Below are 13,211 nucleotides of genomic sequence, written 5' to 3' on the forward strand. Positions count from 1 at the left end.
CAATAACTCTTTAAAGTGGTATCACCACCTCAGCTGAGAGCTGCTTACATACAGGTTAGCCAAGAATGCTGCTGTAAGAGGGATGTAAGAATGGATGAAAAGCCACAGATTTACTCTGTACAAATGTTGGCTTTCAGTAGAGGGTATTTGCATCCAGTCATCCAGATCTGTGCTCTCTAAACTCCTTTTGTTCATGCACCCCTTTGGTAAAGAAATTTCTGACTGCACAATCCCAATATATTCATTTATAAACTATATAAATGTATCACTGTACTTGTATGTTATGGACATTATGAAACATAAAAATAGAAGTTAAAAAAGGATGAGATAAAAATGAAATAAACAGTACTTTAAAGTATTTTTAAGCTATTTATCAATCTAAAAGGATTACTGTTGATAACAGTACTTCTTGTTGAGATCTATATGACTGAACATGCATCATAATTTTTAAAATCTTTAACACTGTTATATTGGAATTTGAATGTCTGGTTGTAAGTTCAGTTTATTTCAGTACTTGATCTTAATGGGTGTCATGCCTGAAAAATATATCTTACAGAGATGCATAGATCCCCATGGAAGAAGCACATAGTTGCTTGCACTTACCAATTTTACTTAATTATACTCATTTTTCAGTCCTATCCAGAAGTTTTGCAAAGGTTTTGCTTGAAATTGGGCTAATAAATGATCCTTTCACCTGATCTCCATCAGTTGTTCTTCCAAACTAATGAGAAGGTGTTGCATGTCAGTGTTTTCAACCTAAAACTCTCCTTGGGACGATTTTTAACAGGTCAGAGAGTTCTGTTTATATCCTTTAAAAGTGTACATATATAGGAGGTTTTCATAGGTGACACATGTTTTGTTCACCAACAAAACCAAACGAAAAATTAGATCATTAGGTGAACATATCCAAATACCTGTTTTCAAGATGCTTTCTCCAAAGCACAAGTTTCTTTTGCAAAGGAGTTACTTTCTTACTCGTTGTTAAAATGACACCTTCACCTTGAGGGGGCATGTTGAATGTTTAATTTTTGGAAATTCCTGCTAGGTAGCAAACTGCTCACAGCCACTTGTCATCACCAAAAAGGTCAGTGAATTTGGAGTACTTGTCAAACCTGACACATTTTTTTAGAAAAGACAACTCTTTTAAGCACTTTGTCACAAGTTATCCAGAAAACCTCTGTGTGGTGCCAGCGATTTTCATGGACCCTCCCCACCTCATTACAAACTCTGCTAAAGGTGCCACTGTTTGAAGGGCTTGTTTTTGTCAAGTTATAACATTGATGTCATCCTGTAGCATTTGTGCACTCCTGACTCCAACCACTTTGCTGCAATAGCTCACCTCTGAGGGATGCAGTGGGGAAGTTTCATGAGCAGTGCTCTCTGTAGTCTGGGTCTGGAATCCCTTTTTTTATTCCAGTCAAAGCAGATACTCCATCAGTGGCTACATTTGCACAGTTTTTCTATAATACATTGTTTTTTATTCAAGAAACCACTTCTTGTTGAGAATAGATCTCCAGTACATCTTTCCTTCAGTGGCTCACAAAAAAAAAAAAAAAAAGGTCTTTGTGCATTTCATTGTTGAAATGCTGTTGAAATGCAGATACCACAAGGTGAGAGAAGTTAAAAACTTCTGTACTTTCACTCAGCTGTATAGCAAACCTTCCACACCGTTTAACTTGTTTTCACACTTGTTTCTTCAAGTATTCAGCAGTGTCTTCTGTGCTCTTCCAACAGTATTTACTGACAAAGGAGTTCATTTTAGTTTGTTGCCATATTGTTTTCCCTGAATTATTTCAGTGACTTTTACTATGGCAGGAAGAACAATTGTTTCCCCAATGGCATGTGGCTTTTTGTATTTTGCTATTATTTAAGAAACTTCTAAGGAAGTTTCTGAAGTTTTTATCACTAGGTTTAGAGTAAAGTCTGGGTAGAGTGGACAAGTGTATTTTTAAGCAGCTGCTTTTAGAGGTTCTCCAAAAAATATGAAAAAGTAGTGTTACAGTAATATCTGCAAAAAGGAAAGGTCATCATGTAACAGGTGCCTTCCAGTGCTGCCAGAAGGACTTAACAGACCTTTTTTTTTTTCATCTGAAGAAAAGTTGAATCATTTTTACTTTGAACTCTCTGCCTTTTGGGGAAAAAAACTGAAGATGAAAAGCAGTTGCAGCAATGTGGGTCATTTGAAAGAAGATGTCGATTAGAAGTATTTTTGAGAGCTTGTTATTTGTATAATATTGTTTGAAGTTAACCAAACAGTGTGTATGTGTTTTTCTCCTCTGAACTTTCTCTGTGTAACATGACTTGTACATGACTTTGGTTTCAGCATCTTCATTTTCTGTGGCAGCAGCCAATGTTGCTTGCAATGTAGGTTCTTGAGCTGTGAGTTGTAAACCATTATCTTGAAGCTTCTCCATCTTTTTCTTTCTATAAATTTTAAAGCCAAATGTTCCAGTTTTTCTCTTTCTGTGATGTTAGGCAAAACTATAATTTCTTCCTTCTTTCTCCTGTATAGAGTTTAGTTGTGTATCTTTAGGAAAATAAGGTTCGTGGATACATCTATCTCCTGTCATTCCTCTGTCACCTGTAAGCCAGCTTTGATCAAATTGTGTGAAAATTAGAAGTGGAAACGGAGTATTTCTGAAACAATTTTTTTTATCAAATAGGCAAGCAAAACCCCACATTGATACCTCTATTAAAATAAAAAGGTGCTAGCATAGCTTCAGTTATTTTGTTGTACACCATTTTATCTGGATGGAAGGGAGAGACCAAACCATGGGAAATGAAGCTTAAGCAGTTTTGTTATCAGTAGATTTATCATCTCATAAATCTATTGTGAGATTATTCCTGGAATAAATTTGTCTTGTTAGTACACAGGGATAGGGTGTTAATACATAGGGTGTTAATCAGAGTAAATAGGCTATGCTTTTTATGCTGTAAACAATTATAAGCTATGAACATAAGCTGTGTTATTAAGTAATCAAAGCTCCTGCGACTTGGTTTGTGTGCTGTGGAGTGCACACACGTGCATGAAATGGAGTTGTTTACACTGAGGGCAGAGATACTCATTTAACTTTCTCTCACTGTGGGATTTTTCTGCTTTATGTTAAGTTTATGTTTTAGAAACTCCTATTAATAGACCTTTGTTTCTTTCTGTCTTTAGGAAATTGTGATAAATGCATCGGTAGTATAGGAAATAAAGCTATTCCACAAGTATGGGCCTTTACAATTGGCTTGATCAGGCTGGGTTCACATGTGTCCCTATGGGGAGCCCCTATACATTCAATAGTGCTCTGCATGAGCACAGGGGTCCATCTGTACCCAGCCCGGTACCTTAGCCTGCAGCTATACCACCTAGAGCTGTGTGCTTATCAGAGCTAATAATGCAAGTAATGACAGCCTGTCCAGCACGTGTTCCAGAGCCGTCCAGGGAAAAGAAACCCCAAGGGTTACAAAAATAAATAAAAAGTAAAGGTTTTGTTAACTTAAGAAGTGATCTCGCTACCCTAGTGCACAGTTAAATGGGTGGCTCATTGCTGTGCTTGTGTTAGCCTTCCAAAATGGCTTAGTGATGAAATAACCATGGAAAATATGTCCACCTGATAATTTTTAAGAGCAATTAAGTATTGTGTCTGGTCATATTTCATTTTACTTAGATCATTTAAATTTGCTTACAACTTCATTTTCAGATTGTTCCAGAATAAGTTCTTGTGTGTGCTGCATGTTACTTAAGAATTTTGTACCTCACAGTTTCTGAATAATTTTTGTGTGATTTAAGATTTTTCAAGCACTTTGTTCAGTGAAAATGGATACGTTAGTAATTTTGTTAACTTGGGTAGTAATTCTGTTAACATGCTTTCTGGGAAACACTCGTCAATTTTCTGTGACCATTATGTAAATTTGCTTTATTGTGTTCATATCCTTGCACTGTATGTGTGTATGTGAAATTGTGGGCAAAAGTGTTAAAAAACAAGCAAACAAAAAACCTCAACAACATTGTCATGCAGGAATATTTCACTGTAACTTTACAAACTGTAGCATGAGTTTGCCTGAAATAATATTAAATTATATATTTCTGTATCAGCACATCCTTGGCATTTTAAACCTAAGTAACTAAAAGGATTGTTTATTAGCCATTGCCTCCCTCACATATTGCTTTTATGAAATAATTTCTGAAGCAAGCTGTTTTCCTGGTTTGCTTTAATTTCCAGTTATAAAATTTAAATATGAATAAGCTTCTTCATCAGAATGGTGATCTTTAGCACATCAAAAGTTCTGTAATTTCATCCAGCTGTGCTTTGCTTTCCATGACTCCATGCTCTAGAACTAGGGGCAGTTATGGAAAAAACTGCAAGAGCTGTGGTTGATTCTTGATCATTTATACAGAAAAAATTTTCTAATTTCTTGAGAGCACTTATTCTGCTGTTCGAAGTTACAGATTCTGAAACTGAGCTGATGGTGGTTTTCTTTGGTAACAGAAATACACAAACTTGGACTGTCAGCTTAATTTGGTTTAATTTTGGTTACTTGGCTTGGAAAATAGAAACAGCTGACTGACTTTGAGATGTTGTGGGTTTAGACTGTGAAGAAGTTGTCTTGAATTGAGATCCCAAAAAGAAATTACTGGGTCACAGAGTCAGTCTTGAAATAAATTAGTTCTGTATTACATTTATTGTAGATGTTCTGTGTATTTGTTGTATTGTTAAGCATTTCTGCCCACCTTCCAAAACCTCACAGCCTTTTTTTCTGGGAGAAGAACAACTTCCTCCAGAGATAAAGGGTTTAAGTTCTGAACTATTTTCCTCTGAATTTTTTTGTTTGTTACTGGTACATCATCTGGATTTGGGTCTTTAAGGTCACCAAGAGGGACGTGCAGACATCTTCTGTAACTGATGCTCCTTCGCAGGGTTCAAGGATTCAAGTAGGAAATGGAACTACACGCTTTTCAGGGTGAATACGGGGATAGATAGTTCAACTCCGCCTGATTCTGCCAGTAGAAAGATGGTGAAGTAAATGTAGCCATTTCTTATTTGAAGCATATTGTGAGAGACATCCATTGATCAAGATGACAAGTTGTTCTGTCCCTTTAAAAAAAAAAAAAAATTAATTTATTTAAAAAATTTTTATGAGAGACGCACCAGGAAGGTATTTCTAACTTGTGCCAAGTTGAGGACCTTCACTGGAGAACACTGTTGTGATCATTCTGTTGTCTGTAGGAGCTGTGTAATTAAAGCAACTGGAGTCACATTGCTGAAAAAATCTCATGGTACTTGGCAGGGCTTTAAGAAATGGTTGAGAAAGTGTGGCTGGAAAAGGACATTTCCAAGCAACCACCCTCCTCCCATTCTCCAGATTTCCCATTAGCCCTCTCCTCCTCAGGGCTCATGTTGATACTTAGCGAAGATGATGGGATGCAACACTACTGCAGGCTTCTCTACAGTTGAGCATGACCAGTGTCATCCAGAGTTTTGATAATGTGCAGTTACTCAACAGTCCTGTCACTGACATTATCTCTGTCCCCGTAGGGGCCACCTGCTCTAGACCATGACCCTTACACCTGACATATCAAGGTCCATAAATCCAAAGAAATATCTGATTGAACTACATGTGGTGCTGTACATTTAAATGCCCAAACACACCTTTAGATATTCCTTCTTAAAAAAAAATATTTTTACATATACTTTTCTGTCAGAAATGCAGATAATGAAATGTGTGAAATCCTTAGCAAATATGGCTTGATGTTGCTCACTAACCTTGGTATTGCAGGCCAAGTTCTGTTAATTGTTGCCAACCCTTGTTGGATGCTGAGGGACGATTAACTTGATGGTACCTACAGTTCTGACACCAGAAGATGCTAAGACTGATAGTAGAGGGAAATTACGTGACAGGTCTATTAAAAATTTTGATGAGTCTTCTTGTATTAAAGCAAATTGAAACTAAAGTCACCATTTACAGCTGAACTTCGCTATCCACTTTGCCTCATTGTGAAAATACAGTCCTTAAAATTTTTGTTTTTAAGTTCACATGTCTTAGCAGTGTCTGAGAACACAGTGATCTTCTGATTGACCAAAGCAAAAAGATCAAGTGACTGATAAAAATCAATGAGTTAACATGACAGCTGCTGGTACCTTTTTTTAGATTGAGCTGCTGTGATCAGAAATTGCTTACATGTGCTTGTGTCCATATTATTCAGAGTTTGGTGGAAAACCTGAGAGGTTGCATGGGAGGAATCATAGATTTGTTATGACCACAGTATCCTCCTCTTATGAGAATGAAAAAAGAATGCTGCATTATTATCTGCAACTTCATTTTTGTGAGAGGAAGGTTAGTATAATTTGGGGACATAGTTTCAATTCAGCAGGTGGAGAATGGAAGAAAACTGTTATCCTCTGTTGCTGTGTTTATTATCTGAATATTGAAGTATATTATCATCATATTGTGTGTGACCACATGACCCTGTAGGAAGCTGTTGATATTACATTATGTTGTATGTGTTGTGCAGTTGTTAGTTATTTAAATTATTTTAGATGTTTTGATAGTTATATTTAGTACTGGTAGTAAATTACTATGTGCTTTTTTTCTGGCTAGCGTTCCTCAAGAGTAAGATGCTGAATTTTTATATGATGTTCTTGTTTGCACACAATTGCTTTTGTTTTGGAAAAAATTATTCAGTGCTATATATTTCCAATGAGCATTTACTCTCATCACATTTAACTATGTGAATTAATACAATCTCTAGAGGGATTATGGTATATTGAGCTGTGCTCCAACAAACTGGGCAGAGAGAACAGCTATATGTAAATTAGAATTTGAAGAAATGACATTCCAGATCTGTGTGGGTTTGTTTGTTTGTTTGTTTGTGTGAATGATAACAGCATTAACTACCCTAAGGTAATTTATAGAAAAGATATATCAGGACATACTGTATTGCTTTCAGTGTTCTAACTAGTTTTTAGGACTTCGGAGAAAATGTTCAGGGTGGGAACTTGTCCTGTTTGATTATTTTTGTTCTTTCCCCTCCATGTCATTTCAACCCAGCTGATGACAAGAAATGGGTCAGACTGCTAGCTTTACCACTGCAACTTAGTTTGTGGGGATTTTTTTTTTTTTAATTTATTAGGGAATGGAACAGCTTTTACAGGGACAAAGAGAAATGAAATCACTTTCAGTGAAAGAAAGAGGCCTCATTATAGTCACCAACAGCAGTTATTGACAGCTACACTTCCTATTAACAAGGAGCATTTAAGAGTTTGGCTGTTGGATCTTTGGACTTGATCTAATTTGCTAGCATTAATTAGTTTCTTTTGAGCACAGACACTTGGTGCTCACAGCTATAGATTTAGAGGACTAATTAGGACAGAAAATTGAACAGAATGGGGTAAGGCATTAACCTTCAACCATTACCAGCTGGGGCTCTGATAAAGACCACAGAGTCCAAATGCTCCTATTCATGCAAAGAGTACTCTAATGAATATCAATTTCAGCCAGGTTGCCACATCTTACAAGCCTTGTCTTGATTTTGATTCTCTTACCTGGTAGAGATTTTTATGTATAGATATTAAAGTGATATTGGTAGTTTAGAGCTCATAGATGACAACCTTGAGAGGTTATCTGTGTTTTGTCCAGTCTTTCAATTTGCTTTTCTCAGGTTACAGATTTTATTGGTTTCCAGCTAAGATCCTGAATTTCAAATTGATTTCCCTGTCCAGCATAAATATATTAACATAGCCCAGGTTAATTACATGTTCTTAACTAATGCTGGTTTAAATAGAGGATGCCTGTGTGGTTTTGGATTATTTTAACACATGGTAGTAATATCCATGACAAGAGCACTCACCAAACTAACTGCTGAAAGTTGAACAATAGGATTGCTTCTTTTGCAGCTCTTATGGTGAGATACAATTATTGTATTGTGGTGCAGAATGGGAGTACTTTAACTGTATATAAGGAAAGGAAAAAACCAATTGCCTTTGTCCTTTTGTATAATTTCTTGGAATGTTGGAAGAGTTGAACTTGAAATGAAGCATCAGGATCATCAGTTGTTTCTACCCTTTGGTCATATTACTACTCCCTGACAAACTCCCTATTAAATCTGAATCGTTGTTGCTGTCTTCATTTGACTTCTGTACCTGGAAATTCTTTGCCCAGTGATGAGAAAAGTGTAAAAGTCTCTTCTCTGTCATAATTTCTCCAGACTTGTTTTTTCAGGAATGGCGCTAGCATTGATGTATATGGCTTTTATGTGCTCTAATTATTTCCTGTTCTCCACTAGTACACTCTACAGTGGTAGGTTGAATAGCTGGTTTCATGTCTTAGGGTCCTGCTGAGGTAAGATTGGCACAAACAATAAAAATAGAGAAATTGATCCTTGCCTGTATCTACTGATCTTGGGGTATTTCATGGTGTTTAGATCAGTCTTTAGGGAACCCCTTGAGGTGAGTGTCCATAGTGGAGGAGACATGGTCAAGTGCTGCTCCCAGCAAAAGAGTGAGGGTAGCCTGATTACAGTTCTAGCCACCTACTAATGCCTTTTTCCAGATATCATACACAGTTTTTGCTGATAATATTTACATAGTTTTCTTTCCCAGTGGACACATTTTGATTGTTCTGTGTCAGTCATTCTTATTACCAGCAAGTGAGCTCAAACTTGGGATTCTGTAAGGGGGTTTTTGCATCCATTCTGTTGATGGTGGTGATAACCTAGGGGTGCAGTGTTAGAGTGTTACAGGAAGGTGTTACTGTGGCGTAGGTGGACAGAACAATGCACTATTCGTATATTCGTACATGTGACTCACAGTAGCTGTTATTTTTTGCTGCCTGTCCTTTACAGTGTATTAAGTAGTTGCTCTGCAATTTTGGATTATAAATCCCTCTTAGGTACTACATTCAACAGTTACACAGTTAGCACTTAGTGTAAATAAATCTTAATACTTTTAAGAGGTCATGCTGTATTCCCATTGCCTGTGTATAAATATTTATGTTGTATATGAATTATTAATATTACCCTGGGGTTGCTTTCACACAGAAAATAGGTTATTTTTCAACTATTGAAGTCAGAATGTGTTGTATAGGTACCATTAGGTTCAGCAGTGGAAAATAAAAGTTTGGTCAAAAAGTAGCTACTTTTTGTATTCAGAAATACAATAAATAGTGACCATTCAGGCAGCCTAAAAGCCGTGTATTGACCTTGTATTCAGCATAAGGTGATAGGGGAAAGCTTCTGTCCATTCTTTAGAAACCACATGAAGATGACAAGTGTATTTGCCAAAGAAAATTGCTTATCCGAATCTCAGAAATTGAAGTGAAGCTGAACAGGAATTAATACTAAATGGAAATCAGAATAGGAATTGTGTTTTTACATAATACGCTTTGATTTAATGAGGCGGTGGATTATGAGAGCTGTAGTTCTGATCTCCATTTTTTCCTGTAGATTGGAGACCTATACCTGTTGTGCATATCTTTGTGTAGAATGTTATGAGTCAGCAGAGCCAGTCAAAAAAAAGGGGCAGAAATCACAGGTCTTACCAGGCGATGAGGGAACCCAAGTAAAAGTTGAACTGTAGTTTGGCAAATACACTTTCAACAAGATGTGGTGTTCTAAGTGCTCTTCATTGCTTTCTGAAAACAATGAAATCTCAAGTTTTCATGCTTTTTTGGGAGGAAAACTTTTTAAGCTTCTTTTTCCAAGTAGAACAGTAGTTCTAAAGATTGCGTAGCTCAAACTGAGTGAGTTGTCCCTCCAGCACTTATTCTTTGATGTAGTAGTTAATGGGCCATGTGGTAACAACACTGACAATACACAAGGTTGTTTTTATAGTAGAAACAATATTGTCTGTTGATGAGTAAAACTATGCTCTTGTACATTATTTTAAGGTCCTTTTAATAACAACAATAACAAAAAATAATCTACCTCTTTCCCACCCCCAGTTTTGTTGCTGTCGTAATTGCTTTCCAGTAGTTATCTCTGTGGTGCTGCCTAGGAAAAGAGTAGGGAGATTTATGCTCTGAAGAGTGTTCTACTTAAAGGTCTGATGCCTGAGAAAGGAGTAAAGGCTACATAATGAAAGGTCATAAAACATTTGTGCTGTATTGTCATCCCTCTGAATTTTATTTTTAATAGTCTTGCAGAAAGGAGTGCCTGTAACGTTTGCTGCCTCAGATCTGGATAGATGCCTCTACAGGAAGTGTAATTGTATAACAGAAGACAAGAGGTGTTTTGGATGAGGAATCAAGAGCTGCAGAGCTGGTCAGAGGATAGGAAAGGGGATGGTCAAGGAATGTTAGAGCTGTACAGAGCTTTGGAGGTATGGATGAGGTGTTAAATTTATGATCAGGGAACAAGAAAAGCAGTTTAGCTGCTGTATTCTAGATTTGAGAGGGATACTAGTTAAGGGTTTGAAAGGAATCATGGAATGGAGGGGAGGTAATCATTCTGATGGGATAATGAATAGGAAAGGAACTTGTATTAGGAATTTTGAAGAAGATAATGTAGAGGACCTGTGTACGAAAATTTACCTTGGATGGAGCGAACAGATTCTTTTCTTGGTATTATCCACTGTATTGGGAAGGAGTTGAAATGGTTGTAGGGAATTTGGGGCTTTAATTATGGTATTAAGAGATCTGCCTTCTTACCTTTTTCCTAAAATTAGTTTAAAGAACCAATTCTTTAAGTCTGTGATGCCTTTTCTTTGGGCTTCTGATATTCAAGTTCAGGATTTCTTGTATTACTTTCTTCACCTATAATGTCATACACTTTATAGTTTTCTTTCTTTCTGGCTGTGATCTGGAATCTCTCAAGGAGGTGCTAGTCATTCTTCTTTTTCCCCCTCTTCAATATACAGTAAATATGCCCTTCAAGCTTTCAGATCAACAACATATTGCAGGGATATTTAAATAGTCCTTTTTGAGGCACAGAATCAAAAAGTTACTGTTACATTTGCATGCCATGCTTGATACAGGTCCTGCTTTGTTTCTTAGTGACGGAAATGTCCCATAGTGTTATGCGATGCACATGAAGTTCATGAAAACAAAGCACTGCAGAGTTGTGGCTTTGAGATGTAATCTCACCTATGGCTGTAGACTGTCAGACTTTTAAAAAGTTATTTTAGGGCTACATAGCTAATGTTGGCAAAAAGAACTTCTGAATGCTATGGTTTAATATGTGGGAAATGCACAGAAAGTGGATAATGTGGAAAGACATAGGAGAGAGTTGAAAGTAGGACTTCTTTATGCAATCTGGACTGGTCTAACTGCTTCAAAAGCATGAACTTCAGTTCTGTGAAATACTTATCAAACCTAAATGCCCTTGGAGGGCACACTTACCAAGCATTAAAAGGGATGCAGGTCTGGAAAGGACTTTGAGAAGATACTTTGGGCCATCATCTTCTCTTGGGGCCATACCTAGTATGCCTGTGTTTGTCCTGTAATCAGATTGTTTCAGCTACTACAGACAGCCTGTTTCAGTGCTTAGTTTTATTTTAGCATTCAAATAATGCTTTTTGCTTTCTAAGTTTTTTGGGGGTTCAATGCCTAAACTAACTTTTCTTTGTATATCAAGCAATTTATGTTCTCAGACAGTGGGCAGATTCCTGGTAGTGATCTGAACAAAACCAGGACTTTAAATGGGAAGAAATAGAATGATCTGATTTATGTTAAACAGGCAAAAGGGAAAAAGAAAAATAAAAGACTTGTTCAGTAACCATTCTGGAAAACTATTTCTGTCAGAGTCCCCAAAATGGCTTAGGGAAGGTGTTGAACCCTGAGATTCCAGAGTTGTTTTCAGGAGCATGAAGAATTTTAAACACAAACCCCCAAAATCTTTAATGCTGTGATGTTAAAAAAGACATTTAAATTCACAGGGAGAACTCATGCTTTCAGGTTGAAGAAAATTATATCCAATAAACAAGAATGACCACAGTCTGCAACTTCAAACTTTGTTGCTCATTACCTTTTTTCCTGCCTTTGGGGTGATAATTTTCTACAGTGAATCTGACAGCCCAGTCAAAATGATTCATAAGGCCAATGGTGAAAAGTACTCTTTATTTTTCTCTGGTGTAGATAATCTTTGTCATTTCTTATCTGTCCTGATTGCCTCCTCATGTTTCTTTGCATGTGTTTTCTGAGTGGTTTGGTTTTTTTATGCTTAATATAGGCTTCTGCATAATCTAGTTAATGAACAGAAACTTACCATTGCTTTCCACAGAATATGGAAAACAGGAATATAAAAGAATGTATATTGTTTGGGGTTATATAACTTAAGATTTAAATAGTAATTAACTAATGTTTAATGGGGTGCTAGAAGAGCTCACAGCTTGTCTGGTGTCTTCAATGACTTGTATTAAAAGTCCTATGTTTAAAATATTTTATATTAGCTACATGTAACAATGCTTCATGACAGTTGAGTGATACTATTAATGGTTTTTCAGCTTTCTCTTTGTAATGGAGGTGTCCCCATACTTTGAAAACTATTCCAAATTTAAGGGAATTAAAAAGCATATTCATGGATGTATGTGTGATGATTTTTTTTATTTTATACATTCCAAACAGCATGAGGAAGTTGTGAGTCCTTTGTGGAGAGTGAGAATGGTGTTCAAAAGATGCTTTTGCTTCAGCTAGACTGTCGTGTAAGTTCATTTTGATATGCTCCATCTGTTGAGTAACTATAAAACTTCCACAGTTTTAAACCAAAATACTGTTGGGGGAATTTGTCCTCTTCACTCTGCTGTCAAATTCATGCAAATACTAGTTACTGACTGTGCATAAACCATTGGGAAACATTCATTGTTGGGCAGAGAATACTTAGTAAATTACAACCCCAAAAAATAATTTTTGCAATTCTATAGAAGGAAGATATTTAACAGAGTTGCAAACTTTTGCTTTGGCTACCTTCTCCCAACAGTAATTCAGGTGAACAGTTCTGGTCTCATAATTTCCTTTTCTGCAGTGGTTTCACTGCAGTGCTGTTTGTTCCAGACCTGATGTTATAGATCTCTGTGGCACTAATATTTGAGTTGCAATGACTTGACTTGCCTGAAAGCTAATTCAGCCACTCTAATAAAGAGGAGAAATAATCACCTCTGTGAAGTGTGTTAAAAGTACTTAGAGGTAATAACGTTCAGGTTGTGGTATCAGGTTCATTCAGCCAGATACGTTTCACATAAACAGTAAATTGTAACAGTGACTATAATTGTTCTGTGTGAAGCAGGTAGAATTCC

The 13,211-nt window shown here is 36.6% G+C and overlaps 1 protein-coding gene across 1 annotated transcript in view; it reads left to right on the forward strand.

Moving 5' to 3' along the window:
* The window catches only part of CMC1 (C-X9-C motif containing 1), a 39,699-nt gene that overhangs the window by 10,430 nt on the left and 16,058 nt on the right, over window positions 1–13,211 (forward strand). Inside the window, 1 exon segment of the mRNA XM_069007349.1 lies at window positions 7,504–7,507. Within this exon segment, the coding sequence (XP_068863450.1) occupies window positions 7,504–7,507 (4 nt within the window).

The sequence above is a fragment of the Aphelocoma coerulescens genome, chromosome 2 (genome assembly GCF_041296385.1).
Source record: "Aphelocoma coerulescens isolate FSJ_1873_10779 chromosome 2, UR_Acoe_1.0, whole genome shotgun sequence".
NCBI classification, from domain to species: Eukaryota; Metazoa; Chordata; class Aves; order Passeriformes; family Corvidae; genus Aphelocoma; species Aphelocoma coerulescens.